This window comes from Nipponia nippon, unplaced genomic scaffold, assembly GCF_047370975.1.
Source record: "Nipponia nippon isolate SJK-2023a ecotype South Korea unplaced genomic scaffold, ASM4737097v1 scaffold_4, whole genome shotgun sequence".
Taxonomy (NCBI): Eukaryota; Metazoa; Chordata; class Aves; order Pelecaniformes; family Threskiornithidae; genus Nipponia; species Nipponia nippon.
The window spans coordinates 1478809-1493243 of NW_028262358.1; the positions used below are offsets into that span (position 1 = coordinate 1478809).

Sequence of the window (14435 nt, forward strand, 5' to 3'; positions counted from 1 at the left end):
CCCCGCCACCGCCCATCATTAACTCTGCGATAACCGGTCATTTTTTCAGACTGCTGGATTTAATGTACTAAAGAGCTGTTTAATTCAGCTTGCGTTGGTCCATATACACATATAAAAGTGCGGTAATACAGGATTCCAGTTACAAGAAGTCGGTATTTCATAACATACTGAATACAGCACCATGACGCGCCTGGGACAGTCAGACACACCAGCCCTCCCTCTGCTTTCCCACCAGGGCAGTCCCAGTTTTAACATTTCTACGAGACTTTACATGAGATAAAGCTCCTTTGCGTGACGAAGCCGTCGCCGGCATCGGCTGCCCCTTCCGCTGCGCGATCCAGGCGTGAGCGCGGTGGCTGAAGCCAGCTCGAGAGCCGGGCAGCGGGGAACGAGCTCCTCCTCAGCGCCTGCCGCGGGCTGCCCCCGTTACGCAGCACTCTCCGAGGTCAGATTACCGGGTACAGCAGCGGTAGGGGACAAGTTTAAGATCTCTTCAAATGAAGGGCCTTCATCCTCAAGGGGTATCTCTGCCTCAAACATACGCTGGAGCAGAGCGTCAACTGTCCTGTACCCTGCGGGTGGCCAAAAGAAATAAAGTCACTGTAAGCATCCATTCCTGGTCCTCAGCAGAAGTTAGGAAGTGGCTACCTTGAAGCAGCTCTTATTCAAAGGCTGCTCCCCGTGTTTTACTCCAAACGGGCAAGAAAACAAATGCCCCAGATGACGTTCCCTGATATTTTACCCCATGTACTTCCCTGTGAGCACTTGTAAAGGATAAGACCATTATTTTAAGATTTTAAGCACTTCTATTCCCACATGTCCTTCAGTGGGCTTTGTGACCCCAATCAGCTGCCACGCCGAGAAGCACAAGACTGGGGAACTGCTAAGGTACAGCAAGAAAACCAGAAGAAAAAGCAAGCATTAAGCTGGAGGAAAGGAGCATATAGTCACCCCGTGATCCAAGCCAGGAGGAGTGCAGAGTGCACACAGGAAGGAGAAAAGCAGAAAACCAGACTTCTTGGCAACAGCAGGACCTCAGCCACCAAGACAGCGTCTTCACAGACTGGCTGCTGAAGACAAGCATGCACAGGAGGGCCTACGTAGGAAAGAAGAAAAGGAGTTGCTACAAAAATAGAAAAAACAGCAAACGTTAGAGTGTCGCCATTCTCCAAAAATCTCCAGCTAGGTTTTAGCTGCTTTTATAGCCCAAAGGAAGCAGAAGTGCATGGGAGCTTCCCCAGAGACAGGGCTACAATCAGGGACAGTTCAGAGCCTTGGCCTCTTAAACCAAAGACTGGGCACGCTGTAGGGCTGCACTTACGTTTGGAGGCAATTTTGAACACCAGCCCCTTAGACTGTGGCTTCGTTCCACTTTCCCCCTCCAGGTCGTGCTCAGCACTCTCCATGTTGTCGAGGAGCTGTTCATCCTGGAGCTCATCCCTACACCAGAAGGACCAGAAGTTACCCCGGGGGGGGCACATCTTACCCCAGGGCCCACAAGTACCCCGTGGCAATGGGTTCCCTGAGGCAGGGCAAGCACCACAGCCGTGCTGCTAGCCTCCAGCATCTCCCCTGTCCTCCGGGCAACAGCCCTGGGCTGGAAGAGTTCAGCGAGGCAGACATAAGGCCAACGCGAGCGGCCTTCTGCTAACATCTAGATCAAGCCTACGTGGTCACGACAGATTAGCAAGAACTTCGTGACGAGGAAGAGGAGTCTCAGCTCACACCTCGGAACAGAGGGAGGCATTTTCCCCACAGACCCTCATGGGATGTGCCAAGCCAGCCACATCCAGCACGACCCTTTTGGGGGGCTTACTCTTGAACTCCCATTCCCAGCTCCTGGATTTTCTGTTCAATGGCTGTTTCTACTTCACTCTTCTCTAGGGAGTACTCCACAAAGAAAGCTTCCAAAATGAACGACACAAAGATACTGAAAGAAATGATGAGCAGAATTACATAGCAGCCTTTCCTTACTGGCATTCCCCCTGCTTTTGGGCACCAACTACAAACACCACCCCGGCAGGGGGCAGAGCCCCTCTTCCCTCCAAAAACGGAGGGGAGCAACCCAGAACTTACTTGACAATAATGATCACCATCACAATGTGGAAGGCAATGAAATACAGCTTCGCAGGCTGAACCGTCACGTTGGCAAATCCATTGGCAAAGAGTATAACCAGAGTCAAGGGCAAGAGCGTGAAAGGAGGAGAACATCTTGCTGTAGAGCAGCGCTAAGGGAGGAACCAGACAATACCGCCCAGAGGTGACCTTCTGAACAAAGCCCCCTGCTGGGACCATTTCTCTGTGGTCTGGCGCTACGCGTGTGCAATACAAGGGGAAGAGCGTGGATCACCAAGCTCCAGTTTGGACCTTCCACCACAAAGGATATCGTGCCACTGATTGACTACAGTGAGCTCCATCAGGACGATGAAGGACGATGCAAAGTTGTTGAAGTTGTTCTTGCAGTATTTTCCACGGGCAAACAGCGAATCCTTGAGGGCTGGGTTTCCACATTCCAGGGCATAAGGAGCATTCGAGTTTGCAGGGAAGAACTGGATTTTCCCATGGAATAACTCCATGCCAATGATAGCAAATACACAGTACACAACCTGGGAAGAGAAACCCCATCGCCTGCTTCTCCAGTGAGCAGCAGGCTGCACAGCAAGTTTAGAGTTTCAGCAGGTTTTCCAGTTCTTACAGACACAGCAAGCTGCTGAGGAGCAGCACAGAGGCTAAGAGGCCCAAGCCACTCAAGGGCAATTACCAGGCAGGAATAATAAGCCAAGAACTACAGCTCGAATACATGGAAATGAAATATTCTCAAATCGTAGGAGAACTTATTTTTAGGAAGTTATTTGAGAAACAGGTTTCTCGTTCAGCTTCTTGCCCAAATCACAGTTTGATTCCTTACTGTATGAAGCCCAGACTGCACAGAACATCCTCGCTGAGCAAAGAAGAATGTCCTGACCAGGCGACTAGCAGGAACCCAACCCCTCTGCACACATTTACATGTGCAACGACCAAGAATCAAATGGACACTTACAGTTTCAAAGGCCAGCCATCCAGAGATTTGCATTTATCCTCTTGAAAACAGCATGAGCGTGAGACTTAAGACACATTCCTGTAAAACTGGAGTGCTTTGAGCTAAGATACCAGGATTTCTTACCAGAGTCAGCCCACCAAATGTCAACATTGTCGGTACGATGTTTATCAGTGTGTTCATGATGACCCGGAACCTACAGCAAACGATTCATGACAACACCTGCTGTGGGGAGGCTCTTTGAAAGCCCAGGCTTGCTTATTGTCACATCCCATCCAGCACATGCTCCCCACATGCCTTTATTTATAAGTAAGTCTCCAGAGAGGCTGCAGCAGCCGGGCTCATCCCTGGCACACGAGGACAAGGCCTTGGGATGCTTTGAGTAGCCACCGTCGGTCCAGAGCAGCCATGCAGAGCAACTCAAGGCGCTGTCTCAGCCAGCCTCTGACACAGCCTGCCCCCCCAAAACACAACCCTATCCCACTCTCTTCATTACCTTTGAATGCTGTCCACAATCCTTATTAGCCTGAGGACCCTTAAGATGAAGACGATGTCCAGGATCTGTTGGCTGTTGTACTTCGTGGCTGAGAAAGGAAAAAAGATTTTATTTTTTCTTCTGAAAAATAAGCAGGGAAGTGTAGAGATAGAGCATGTTCTTACATTTGTTATGATTATGTCCCTGTTAAACACTGTTTATAACAGGTGGTTATTAAAAAAAAAAAAAGACTGAGTTAGTTCTTAGAAACCCTATAAGAAATTCATTATCTTGTCAAAAAGCCTCCCAAGCCCAAGGTGATGGCAAAAGACGACTCAAGACCGAGTCTCCCAGATGCATGCAGACTGCTTAAGCTGCACTTACTCGATTTCAGGGTGCTATTGAGTATCGTTGCAGTCAAGGCAGCAAAGATGATGAGGGTATCAAACCTAGCACGAGGGAAGGCAGTGCTGTTAGATTTGTGGCAACAGAGAATGGGCGCTTAAGCTGCCACACGACACATGGAAGTAGTAATCCCTCTTCCTCACATCTGTGCCAGGCAGCCCTGCATCATCTCAAACTATTTGCAGGGTGGGAAGATGGGAAAGCTTTGTTTAGCAAAACGCTTTCCCCTGCCCAGCCGCTACCTTGGCACGCTGCAGAGTCACCTTTGACTGAGCTAGCAGAGCAGGCCTAACTACTACAGAACAGTAGTCTGTCAGAGCCAGGTTAGGCCAGGAAAGAGCACCATGTCCTCTGACGCATACAATCATTTTAATCGCAGCCTGGCACATGAGTTAGGCAGCCCATCTCTCCAAGAGACTTCCAGTTCTTGAGGGGCTGAACACAAAGATCTGATCACACTTCACGCCACCTTTAACACAAACATTCATTGCACTCACCAGTTCCAGAACTGATTTTTGCCAAAGAATGCCCTCGGTTCGTAAGTGTACACTTTCAGGAGTATCTCAATGATATACAAAGCAAGGAAGACCCACTCTGCGTAAGAAATATAGGGGCTTTCCTCATCCAGAGCAATGAAGATAGCATTTATTAGAATGATCACATCATAAGTCCAAACAAATCCCCTGCAAGAAGAAAAAGAGAAATCAGTTTGCCACTCCCAAGAAGGTAAAAGTTACACGGTTATTTCAGGGTTTCTTTGCCTCCTCTCTCAAACATTACCACTTACGTAAACTCCCTTTGCCCATCAGCTCTCCCCAAACCCGAGAGTTTAGGAAAGTCACTACAGAGCTTAGCTCTGCCCTTGGAGTCCGACACAAAGCAGAGCACAAGCCTTCAACGTACACCGCTGCCAGTGCTCTCAGTGTTAAACAAACACGTAGAGACTGACTGCAACCGTGTTTCTAACAAGCCCAGCAGCCTTTCTCAAGCAGAAAGGCTGGATGAGTAAAACAGAAGGCTATACAAAATTGGGAGGGGTGGCTGGTACACCAGATGGGTGTGCTGCAGTCAGAGGGACCTGGCCGGGCTGGGAAAGTGGGCAGAGAGGAATCCCATCACGTTCAAAGGGGAATGCAGAGTCCTGCTCCTAGGGAGGAAGAACCTCAGGCACCAGCGCAGGCTGGGGGGCAGCCATCTGAAAAGCAGCTCTGCGGAGGAGCTGTGGGCTGTCTTGTTGTCAAGCTGAGCATGAGCCAGCAATGCACTCTGGTGGCCAACTGCATCCTGCACTACATTAGGAAAAGCGTTGTGAACCGGCTGCATTTGCAGTGCCGTGTCCACAGCTGGGCTCCCCAGTACAAGAGAGACAGGAACGCACTAGGGCGAGTGCAGCAAAGGGCCCCAAAACAATTAAAGGATAGGATAGTTTGACACATTACATGTGGAGAGAGCTGGGATTGCTCAGCCTAAAGGGAAGAAGGGTCGGGGGATCTCAATGTCTATGTATAAATACCTGACGGGAAGGTGTAGAGAAGATGGAGCCAGACTCTTCTCAGTGGTACCCAGTGAAAGCACAAGAGGCAAGGGGCACAAGTTGAAATACCGGATTTTCCATTTAAACAAAAAAGCCTTTTTTTTTTTTTTAAACTGAGGGTGGTGAAACACCGGAACAGGTTGCAGAGAGGTTATGGAGTCTCCATCCTTGGAGATACTCAAAACCCAACTAGACACAGCCCTGAGTACCCTACTCTAGCTGACCTTGCTTTGAGCACGGGGGTTACGCTAGACCACCTCTAGATGTTCCTTCCAACCTCAGTGATTCTGCAATTCTGGGAAGACTCAGAGGTGAAACAGAACACTAGCAGCTCGTAGTACCAACTTGGCAAGAGCTGATGAAGCAGCACAATGCAGCTTTGCAGCAGCAGAGACTGCTGACATAAGGTCATCTTTAAGTGAAACATTTAGTCTGGTCCTTCAAGGCAGGCCATAAAGCACTCCTTGCTTTCAGTAAAAGCTATTTACACTCAGCACCTATAGAAGATCTGAACAAGCAGGACTGGAAGAGGTATGGACTCACCAATAGCCAAGTCTAGCTCCTCCACACCACTGAAGGTAGGCTAAGAGCAGAGCTGGTCCACAGAACACTTTTAAAAACATAACCCCCAATGTTTGCCTAAGTGAAGTTTGCACTTTCCAGCATGACACCCAGATGAGCATTTGCTTGCAACACCACTGCTCTGCAGCCCTTTGAATGTTAAGAGCTGCTTGCTCCACCAGTAGAGGCTTACCTGTGCCTAACCATGCTGCGCAGGAACCGACTCACTGCTGACGTGTATACACCAGGCATCCACTGCCCCAGCGGATGGCTGCGTATTTTCAGGGTAATCACCTGGATGTTGAGGAGATCTGCCAGTTGTACGAAGGACTTCTTGTCTGCAGCAGGGGAAAGCACTACGCATCAGTCTACTGTCCTTAAAAAAAAAAGACAGTGTCTAGCAAATGTAAACCTAGATGGACACGAGTTGCAGCAATCTGGACTCAATATCTATGGCAGAAGGCAACGCACATGCCCAAAGTGGTATCCACCAGAGAAGAGGCTGAACTCAGTACTCAAGCCGCTCCTCTGCCCCATTCCTGGCAGACTGGCTCCAGCCACAGGCCAACAACCAACACAAACCTTTAATGATCAGGATGGGCATGATCTAGCCTGAGGAGACTGACCCATCTCTCCTGATATTCTGTCTCCAGCAGGAGCAGAGCGAGAGGCTCCAGAGGACTGTGTGGGAAGCCACATTGCTTGGAGGAATCTGATAGCAAGGGAGGCTTTCCTTGTCCTGTGCTGAGAACAGGAGGTCCCATTCTCCGTGGCGAGCTTGGCCTGATGTCAAATGGCCAGGAAGAGCTGCCCACAGCGTACATGACACGGGCTACAGCACAGGCAGAAAGAACAACCTTTCAGGACTTAAGCAATCTGGAGGGAAGCAGGAAGAGGAGCCTGGAGTCCCTCTGGGTCCACTACAGACCACAAGTCCCAATGCCAAAACCCTTGAAGCATCAGGCTCCTCCCCAATCCCTTGAGCGCAGCAGTGCCCCACTGCTCACCTATGAAACCCTTCTGCTCATCATCCGAGATGTGTAGCAGCAGCTCTCGGTGGGAGTTGCTGATATCAGGAGCTACCAGCTTGACAAGCTGCTTCCACCGGGCTTCTCTAACCACAAACTGTGCTCCTTCCTCTTCCTTCAGGAGGTTGAAGGCCTCTATCATCTTGCGGTGCTTCATGTAAGCAAGCTTACGGATCTCATTCTAGAGAGAGCATCATGATTCAGGCAGCTTCAGTCACCCTTCCCCCTCTTTTTTTTTTTTAAATCTTATTTTCATGGCATAGAGGTGCAAGAAGAGACTCAGAGGAACACACTCGGAGCGATATTAGACACAAAGTACAGCAGAGTCAGTGGGGGCAATGAGAAATGCTGTAACAGGCAACCATGGGCTCTCTGCACAGCAGTCTGGAAGGATCAATAGATTGCTTGCTGCTGGGAGATGCATTGAAAAACCGGAAGACAAGACAAAGGACAGCGTCTAACAGGAAGGAGATGACAGAGATCACAGGATCTGCATGTCCACAGGTCACAGAAGCAAAGAGGATGTGTCCACACATGCTTCCCATCAATAAGTGAATACTGCTGAGATCAGGAGGGGAGATCCTCTTCTGCACACGATTACAAGCAGGCTAGAGAACCTTATACCCTTGGGGGACCAGCTTCCGGGAAGACCTTGCAGGCTGCTTACTGAGAAAGAGCCAATCCCCTCATGGGAGCACCCAGGAATTTCCAGCTCCCACCCTTTGATCACAAGTACCAAACTGCACCTACTCAGTTTGGGTAGAAGCAGCAAGAGTTTTGATTTCCTTAGAGCTCACTTTACATTTCCTTTGCTTTAAGAGCACATGCAGCGGCAGAAAAAGTGTGCTGTGCACTTATAGCCAGCTGAAAACAATCTCCAGCATAGAGACAGTGTTTCTGAGCTATGACTAAGCCTCTAACAGCAATAATGCAGAGACATGCGCTTCCTATCTGTTGCAACTTCTTGGGTCCACAGCACCATAGCATATTTCATTGTTAAATGCTAAAAGCAAAACTCGCAACAGTCCATGATATGAAAGGTGGGCCTGTGCTTGTTATTCGCAGAGCATCAGCAAAGGCAAGAAGCCGTAGCCCCTTCTCCACGCTTTCCAGAAGCGGACGCTTTCCAAGGGAAAGCCAGCTATTTCCTTACACGGTTATACAGAACAGCAGGCAGTCGCCCATCACAATTCACCCCTCCAAACATTACCTTCAGGTGTTTTTTGTAGTTGTTGTATACAACAGCCAGGAAGAGGGACATGAAGATATAAGTGTTGACGATGACAAAGGCAATGAAGAACAGGGCGTACCATGAGCTGAAGTCAAATGCCGGCATCCTAGAGAAGGAGAGAGAGAGTGCTACTTGCTAGGCAGACAAGCAGGGAAATAAAAGAAACCAGAAGAAAACAGTCTTCCAGATGGATTTCTAAGTACTGTTTTGTAGAGCTAGATCAAACTTGCCAGATAATGCCCACGCTAAAAACTGTGTATTAGTTCAGTTAGAGAACAGTTCTCTTCCATTAGGTTTTCATTCTAGTTTATCAGGCCCCGATTGAAGGGATGCGGAAGAGAAAGCACAGAGATTAAGCTTCCATCACTGTGGCTAAGTTTAAGTGCAGAGTCTCAAGGTGCTGCCTCAGTCATAAGCTGGTTACTGGTCTCACAGACCCTCACTGCACTCAGACCTCCTCTTCCACTTACTCTAGGAGGACGAGCAACATTTCTCAGTCTAAAGGCCCAGGGTCCCTGTAACGTCCCAGTCCTGTTCAGCACATGCCCAGGACACAAATGAGTGTGCCATTCCTCCCTGCCCTGCCTCTTTGATGGCGCCTTCACAGTACAAACCGAAATGGGAACCCAGTTAGAACAAATGAGGATGGAAAGCCCAGCCCTCGCATAAGTTTAACAGAGCTGTGCAAATTAAAAAAAGCCTGCATAGAAAGCCCCGCAAATATTATGAGACAAAGAGATATCTGATCACTACAGCACACCCTTCCTTTTCAGAAAAGGGTTTTAATCAAAGAGTGCGTGTGTTTATCCCTCTGGTTTAAGCCTTCATCAGCCACTGGGTCATTTACAAGGCAGTATTTTTAATGCATCTTTTCTAAAGTCTTCCTAACCTCAGATTCTGGTTCAGAGCCATTTATAAAACAGACGGCTGAGAATTCGTGAAACCCCTGCAGGCTGGAAAAGTAAAAGCCCTGTTGCTGCTCCAAAATACCTTGTTGTGCAAAACACAGTATTGTTCTAACCAGAGATCCTGCCGCTAGGAGCAGGACACCAGCACTCACAACAGAAAGACTGCAAGCTCAGCATACGTACATGACATCCGGGCTGTTTGCTGTCGTCACCAGCACATAGAGGTCAAACACAATTTCTAGGTAGTTTCTGAAATACGGCAAGCCTTCTGCTGTCTGGAGATTCCTGGGAGGAAAAGGACAACCTGAAGTTAAGCACAGAGATCACATGTCCCACCACAGGAACTGCATGTATCAGCAGTGCTTGTATCCACTAAATCGTTTGGAGTTGCCAGATTCCCTCCTGCCCGAAAGTATCACACACATTCTTCCCACCCAGCTCTGAACAAAAGAAGTATTCCCACCTCTCACCAAACAGCTTCAAGGCCATGAGGGAGAACATGAGAAGGCTAAACATGAAGAGCAAGAAGACGTAGGTGATCTCTGGCAGCGTGTTGCGGATGCTGCGGAAGGCTCTCCGAATCTGCCAGGGAGAAGGGAAGCATTTAGAGGCAAGTGGTAGCCATTTTTCCCCTCACCATCCCATCTGGATCAAACACCTACACAGGGACAGGCAAGCAAAGTGGGACACAGGTACCCTTCTGTCACCCAGCAGGACAGATTCTGACCCAGATGTGCCAGCTCTGTTCTGCTAAAACCTGAGCAAGAGTACCAGGCCTTTCCTCCTCCTTCCCCAGAGGAGATGCTAGAAGGAGAGACCCTATCTACTACATACCATCACAAACGCAGCTAGCCAAGGGACAGAGGGCCCCGTGGCACTGCTGCAATGCTCTGGCTGCAGGGGACTGGTCAGGGACAGAAGCTCATCACTCCAGGCCACAAAACACATCCTCCGAGACTGAGAGTTCAACTGCTCCCTCCCCCAGGCCTCCACACCACAGCAGTTTATTCATTTGTAAGTCAGGACCAGAACGGTCTTGGGCAGCGGGGCAAAGATCTCCCCGTGACAAGAGCAAGCAGAGTCCAGATCACCCATCTGGACTGCAAGTTCAGTTTCTGAGAAGAGTGTGACACTTGTGCTTGTTTGCCTAGGGGACTTCCAGAAATAAGTAACCTGGCCCCTGACCCAGGCAGAAACAGTTTTCTCCTCTGCGGTGCTGCTCATGTTCACACCTCCTGAGGACAGCGTCTCACTCTGCTTGCAGACAGAGCCTGCTCCTCCACGCAGGCTGGACTAAGCACAGCCCGCGGGCTGACCTTACAAGAAACATTCTTCCGTCTCCATACAGTCTTACACTTTGTTAAGCACAATCTTCTCTAAATCATCACAGCACCGTGTTTGGTGAGAAGCTCTAGTTCTAGTCCCAAACATGCCCAGGGTTCTGGACAGCAATAACCCAGCCCACAGGTACAGGGAGAAGCCTTCTGGTACTTCGCACAGAGCCCAAGCAGCACCAGTGCAAACGCACCCTTTTCTCCATCTCAAATTCTTGCTTCAGGCCACCTCCGAGAGAAACCTTCACTCACAGGAACCCAAACTCTGCCATTTCTGCACAAAAACCTTTCTACTAAATCCCCTGGATCTCAGAAGCTGTCCAAAAATAGGACCCTGCACCAGGGCTACATCCCACCAGGCCTCTTCCTCACCTGGCGACTCTCTGCAAAGTTGATCAGGAAGATTGGCCTCACAATTCTTGACCACCGAATGCTCCTCACGTTGTATATCCTGAGGACCCCATATATGGCCAAGTCTGTTAGCGATAACTGTAAAGAAAGAAGGAAGATTCCCAGAAGCAATGTTGGAAACGTGTCTAGATGGTGAAGACAATAGGGCTAGCTGATACAAGACAGATGCACACACAACAGGTTTGTGAGAACACGCCGAGCTGTTGGCTGATTTGGCCACGGCCCTTGTAGAGCCCTTGTGCATCAGGCCTACGTCACCGGGAAAGCAACAGGAGGAAAAAGCCACCTCCGCATTGGCCACTTCAACCTTGGAGGCTCCCCTAGGCCTAACTCACCAGGATCGCAACCATGATGCAGATGTTCTTCGTATCCTTCCAAAATACGTTGCGAAGGGTGACTTTTGCAAAATGTGTCAGTCGGCCAAAGAACACCAGGAGGCACAACACCTCGACCAGAGAGGTGACCTGCAGAGAGAAAAGGGGCCCAAGTCAGGACAACCAAGAGCAGCACTAGCCCTCTTCGCACAGATGAGGGTGTTCAGGCTAGGGTACAGGCAAGGAAAAAACAGGCAGAGTCAGTCTAAAAGTTTTTCCAGTGGGTTTTGCTGTCAGCTGTTTTACAGGCTCACGTATCTGGCACCAAGCTGTAGTTTCAGGCTTCCTTTTGTGAAATTCCCTGCTACAGGTAGGTTAAAGCCAGTAAATTTGTATTTGCTTAGGATTCCAGGAGCATCTCTCACAAACACACTAGTGCAGAACAAATAAAGGCTACAGAAAAGTCAGTCCTAAGGGCAACACTCCACTTCTGCTTTCAGACACGAGGACTGGACGTGGGTCACACGGAAGGCTGGAATTGTTCTCTGAGACACAGAAAAGCAGCATGACTTTGTCCGCGGTCACAGCAGCCATTGCTGACGGCCACGATGGTTCCCATAGTCCCTGTCTAGCTCCTATGCCCCTTTTTTGTTCCCATTTCAGTAGATTAAAGATAGCAACAGAAATATCGACGTCAATTATCTCTTGACACCTTTGACAACGAGTTCCAAGCAAGAAACCCTTGCTTGCTCCACCAAGCAACACAATATCAGTTGCATTGCTGCCTCGACACTGAAAACTCACCAGGAAGGGGAGTGGATACACAGCAGGTTCTTCAAACACCGCAAGGGACAGGTTGAGAAAGATGAAGAAGTAGGTGGCTGTTCGCATAATCCAGTGGTTATAGAGATAATAAAGCCTGTAGAAAGAAAGCAGTGGCACCATAAATAAAGGCTTCAGTGCACATACCCAGGGGCTCACGAAACGCATCTTGGAAGAACAGCACGTGCTGTCCCAAACAGCCATGGAGGAAGAAGGGTAACAGTAGCACAATTTTTGCTAGCCGGGGATTTGGCAATTTGTTTCCCAGCCTTTCCTTATAGTCTCATAGCTGATGGATGCTATACGCCCTTTCAGGGAGCAAAAAAACCCAGGCAGGTGGAACACAGGCATTCTTCAGTTCAGCTGAAGACTGCAACATACAGATTTGGTAAAGCTGCTTCCTTTTTGTAATTACCTTGCTCCTTAATTTGAGTGCAAACTTCTGCTAAGCTCAGGTATCCACATGACACACAAACTAAGTCTGATTAGTTATCTAACACCTTTTCTTTGCAGGTTAAAAAGCAAAGCGATAAGAAAAGCCACCAGAGAGAAGGCTGGAGTTCCACAGGAAAGTGTTTTTTTGTAGAGAGCTTAAGCAGTATCCTGTCCCTACGGCAGCAAAACCCCTGGTGAATGCTAGCAATAACCGTGAACACATCCACCTCTAAGCCTCCCACAGGAGGTTTCACACAACGGCACGCAGCAGTGGCTCCTCTGGGGAGATGCGGAACAGATCTGCAGAGCACGTAGTTTCTCTGCTAATAAAAAAAGCTGCCAACATTGCCAAACAGTCATCTCATCTGCCCAATAGCCACCTGCATAAAGGCTACAGGGCAGGTGATTATACAGATGACATGATATTATACCCTTAATAACAGCATCAAGACACAACCACGTAAAACCTGCTCATTTCTACTATTTATGCTAAGCACACTTGGGCAGGACAAAATTATATATGCACGCGGTCTGGTTTTCCAAAGCAGACAGACATTACACCTGCACAGCAGCATACACCTGCTCAGAGCCTTTGTAACCAACACACTTAACCACACTTGTGCCTCCAAGATGCCCAAGAAACTTCACTGGCTAAGACATGAGAACTAAGTAAACGGGAAGGGTTTTGCGGGGAGGGCTACAGGAGGCATTAACGCTCGCACGCTGCTTTGCTGGCAGTCTGTTCTATCGCCTTTCCCTTCCACTAGCCACCTCCTCTTAAGTTTTACACATGGAAGTAGTTAGCCTAAAGCACTCCGAGCCTGAGGGAAGGCTGACTGAAGCTGCTCAGCCTCTTACCAGCAGCTAAAAGGGAAGACAGCCACCACTGCAGGCAAAACAATCTTGACTTGGAAAACTTCACTAAACTTGTTGCCAATTAACATAAGCTTTTAATTACTCCTGCCCCAGCAGCTACCGCCCTTTCTGAAGTACACCTGAGCAGAGGCGCCATGCTCTCCTTTGATTAGCCGCAGCTTTGGCGTGCAGCAGCAGGTTGGCATCACCCAGCAGGGCCACGCTCTAGTACCCCCTTCCACGCAGGCAAGGGCCAACCAAGCTTCCCATACTTTTCATCCCCACCATATCCTACAGCTTCCATCTTGAAAGATTTTAATTTTTTTCTCCAGCAAAAAACAAGCTTTTATTTCCTTTCCTGTGCTCAACGTACAGATGCACTAAGCCTCATTCAACATACACATTTCAGCTTAAATCCAGTTCTTTGCATCCCACCCAACCAATCTCAGCGCCCAGCTGGTGAACCCGAAATCCCCAGCCTTTGCTGGCTGTTGTTCTTTGGACACGGTTGCAGTTGGTTTTCCCCACCCCAGCTCGAGCGCTCCGCAGCGCGGCGGGGACAGCGCAGAGCCCTGCTCCAGTGCAATGGCACGGGACGCAGACCTCCTTACCTGACTGCCTCCGGGGAGGTCTTAAAGGGAATATTTCTGTTGTACTGTGCATCGGAGACAAACGCCGCTGCCAGCAGGAGATCCTGTGGAAAGGGGAAAAAGCACACAGACGGCTAGTCAGCGTGTCGGAGGTGGAATAAACTCAAGGCAGGTGCTCAAAGGAGGTCCCTTTCACTATGGGGCACGCTGTACAGGCGAGAAGCGGTCCAATGGATGCCGCAGCTTCGCCCGCACACGTCCCTCCTCTGCTAGCGAGGAGCCATCCTGGGACCCCCGTCCTCCCCGGGGCAGGGGGACGGCACCGGAGCTCTCCGCTACCTGCGAGGCCGCCTCCGCCATGGCTCGGGCAGACGCTGCGCCGCCCCGGCCCCGCCGCCTTTAACGGGGCCCGCCCCCGCCCCGGCGGAAGCGGGAGGCGGCGCCGACCCCGGCCCCGACCCGGACCCGGACCCGGAGCCGGAGCCGGAGCCGGAG

At 49.7% G+C, this 14435-nt stretch overlaps 1 protein-coding gene across 2 annotated transcripts; it reads right to left on the bottom strand.

Moving 5' to 3' along the window:
* Positions 1–57: 57 nt before the first annotated feature.
* On the bottom strand, positions 58–14409 carry LOC104022403 (two pore channel protein 2). 2 transcript variants are annotated; one of them, XM_087773746.1, is made up of 20 exons: positions 14280–14409; positions 13962–14044; positions 12043–12157; positions 11260–11388; positions 10886–11002; positions 9643–9761; positions 9363–9464; positions 8251–8377; positions 7020–7221; positions 6206–6350; positions 4415–4600; positions 3897–3961; positions 3534–3621; positions 3164–3233; positions 2387–2651; positions 2077–2167; positions 1817–1930; positions 1322–1440; positions 952–1123; positions 413–572 (listed from the first exon to the last, which is right to left on the bottom strand). In XM_087773746.1, the coding sequence occupies exons 1-20, from the start codon at positions 14298–14300 to the stop codon at positions 557–559; spliced, it is 2346 nt and encodes a 781-aa protein (XP_087629872.1). In that variant the 5' UTR covers positions 14301–14409; the 3' UTR covers positions 413–556. The 2 variants fall into 2 exon arrangements, with proteins under 2 accessions (XP_009474398.1, XP_087629872.1); XM_009476123.2 differs by lacking the exon at positions 952–1123 and having other exon boundaries at positions 58–572; positions 2387–2606.
* Positions 14410–14435: the final 26 nt, after the last annotated feature.

Excerpts from the sequence above, each read along its gene's own strand:
- LOC104022403 (XM_087773746.1), bottom strand. The coding sequence starts at position 14,300 with ATGGCGGAGGCGGCCTCGCAG. Across the intron at positions 14,045-14,279 it reads TGGCGGAGGCGGCCTCGCAG|GATCTCCTGCTGGCAGCGGC; the intron begins GTAGCGGAGAGC and ends CCCTTTCCACAG. Across the intron at positions 2,168-2,386 it reads TGTAGTCAATCAGTGGCACG|TCTTTGCCAATGGATTTGCC; the intron begins ATATCCTTTGTG and ends CTCTGGTTATAC.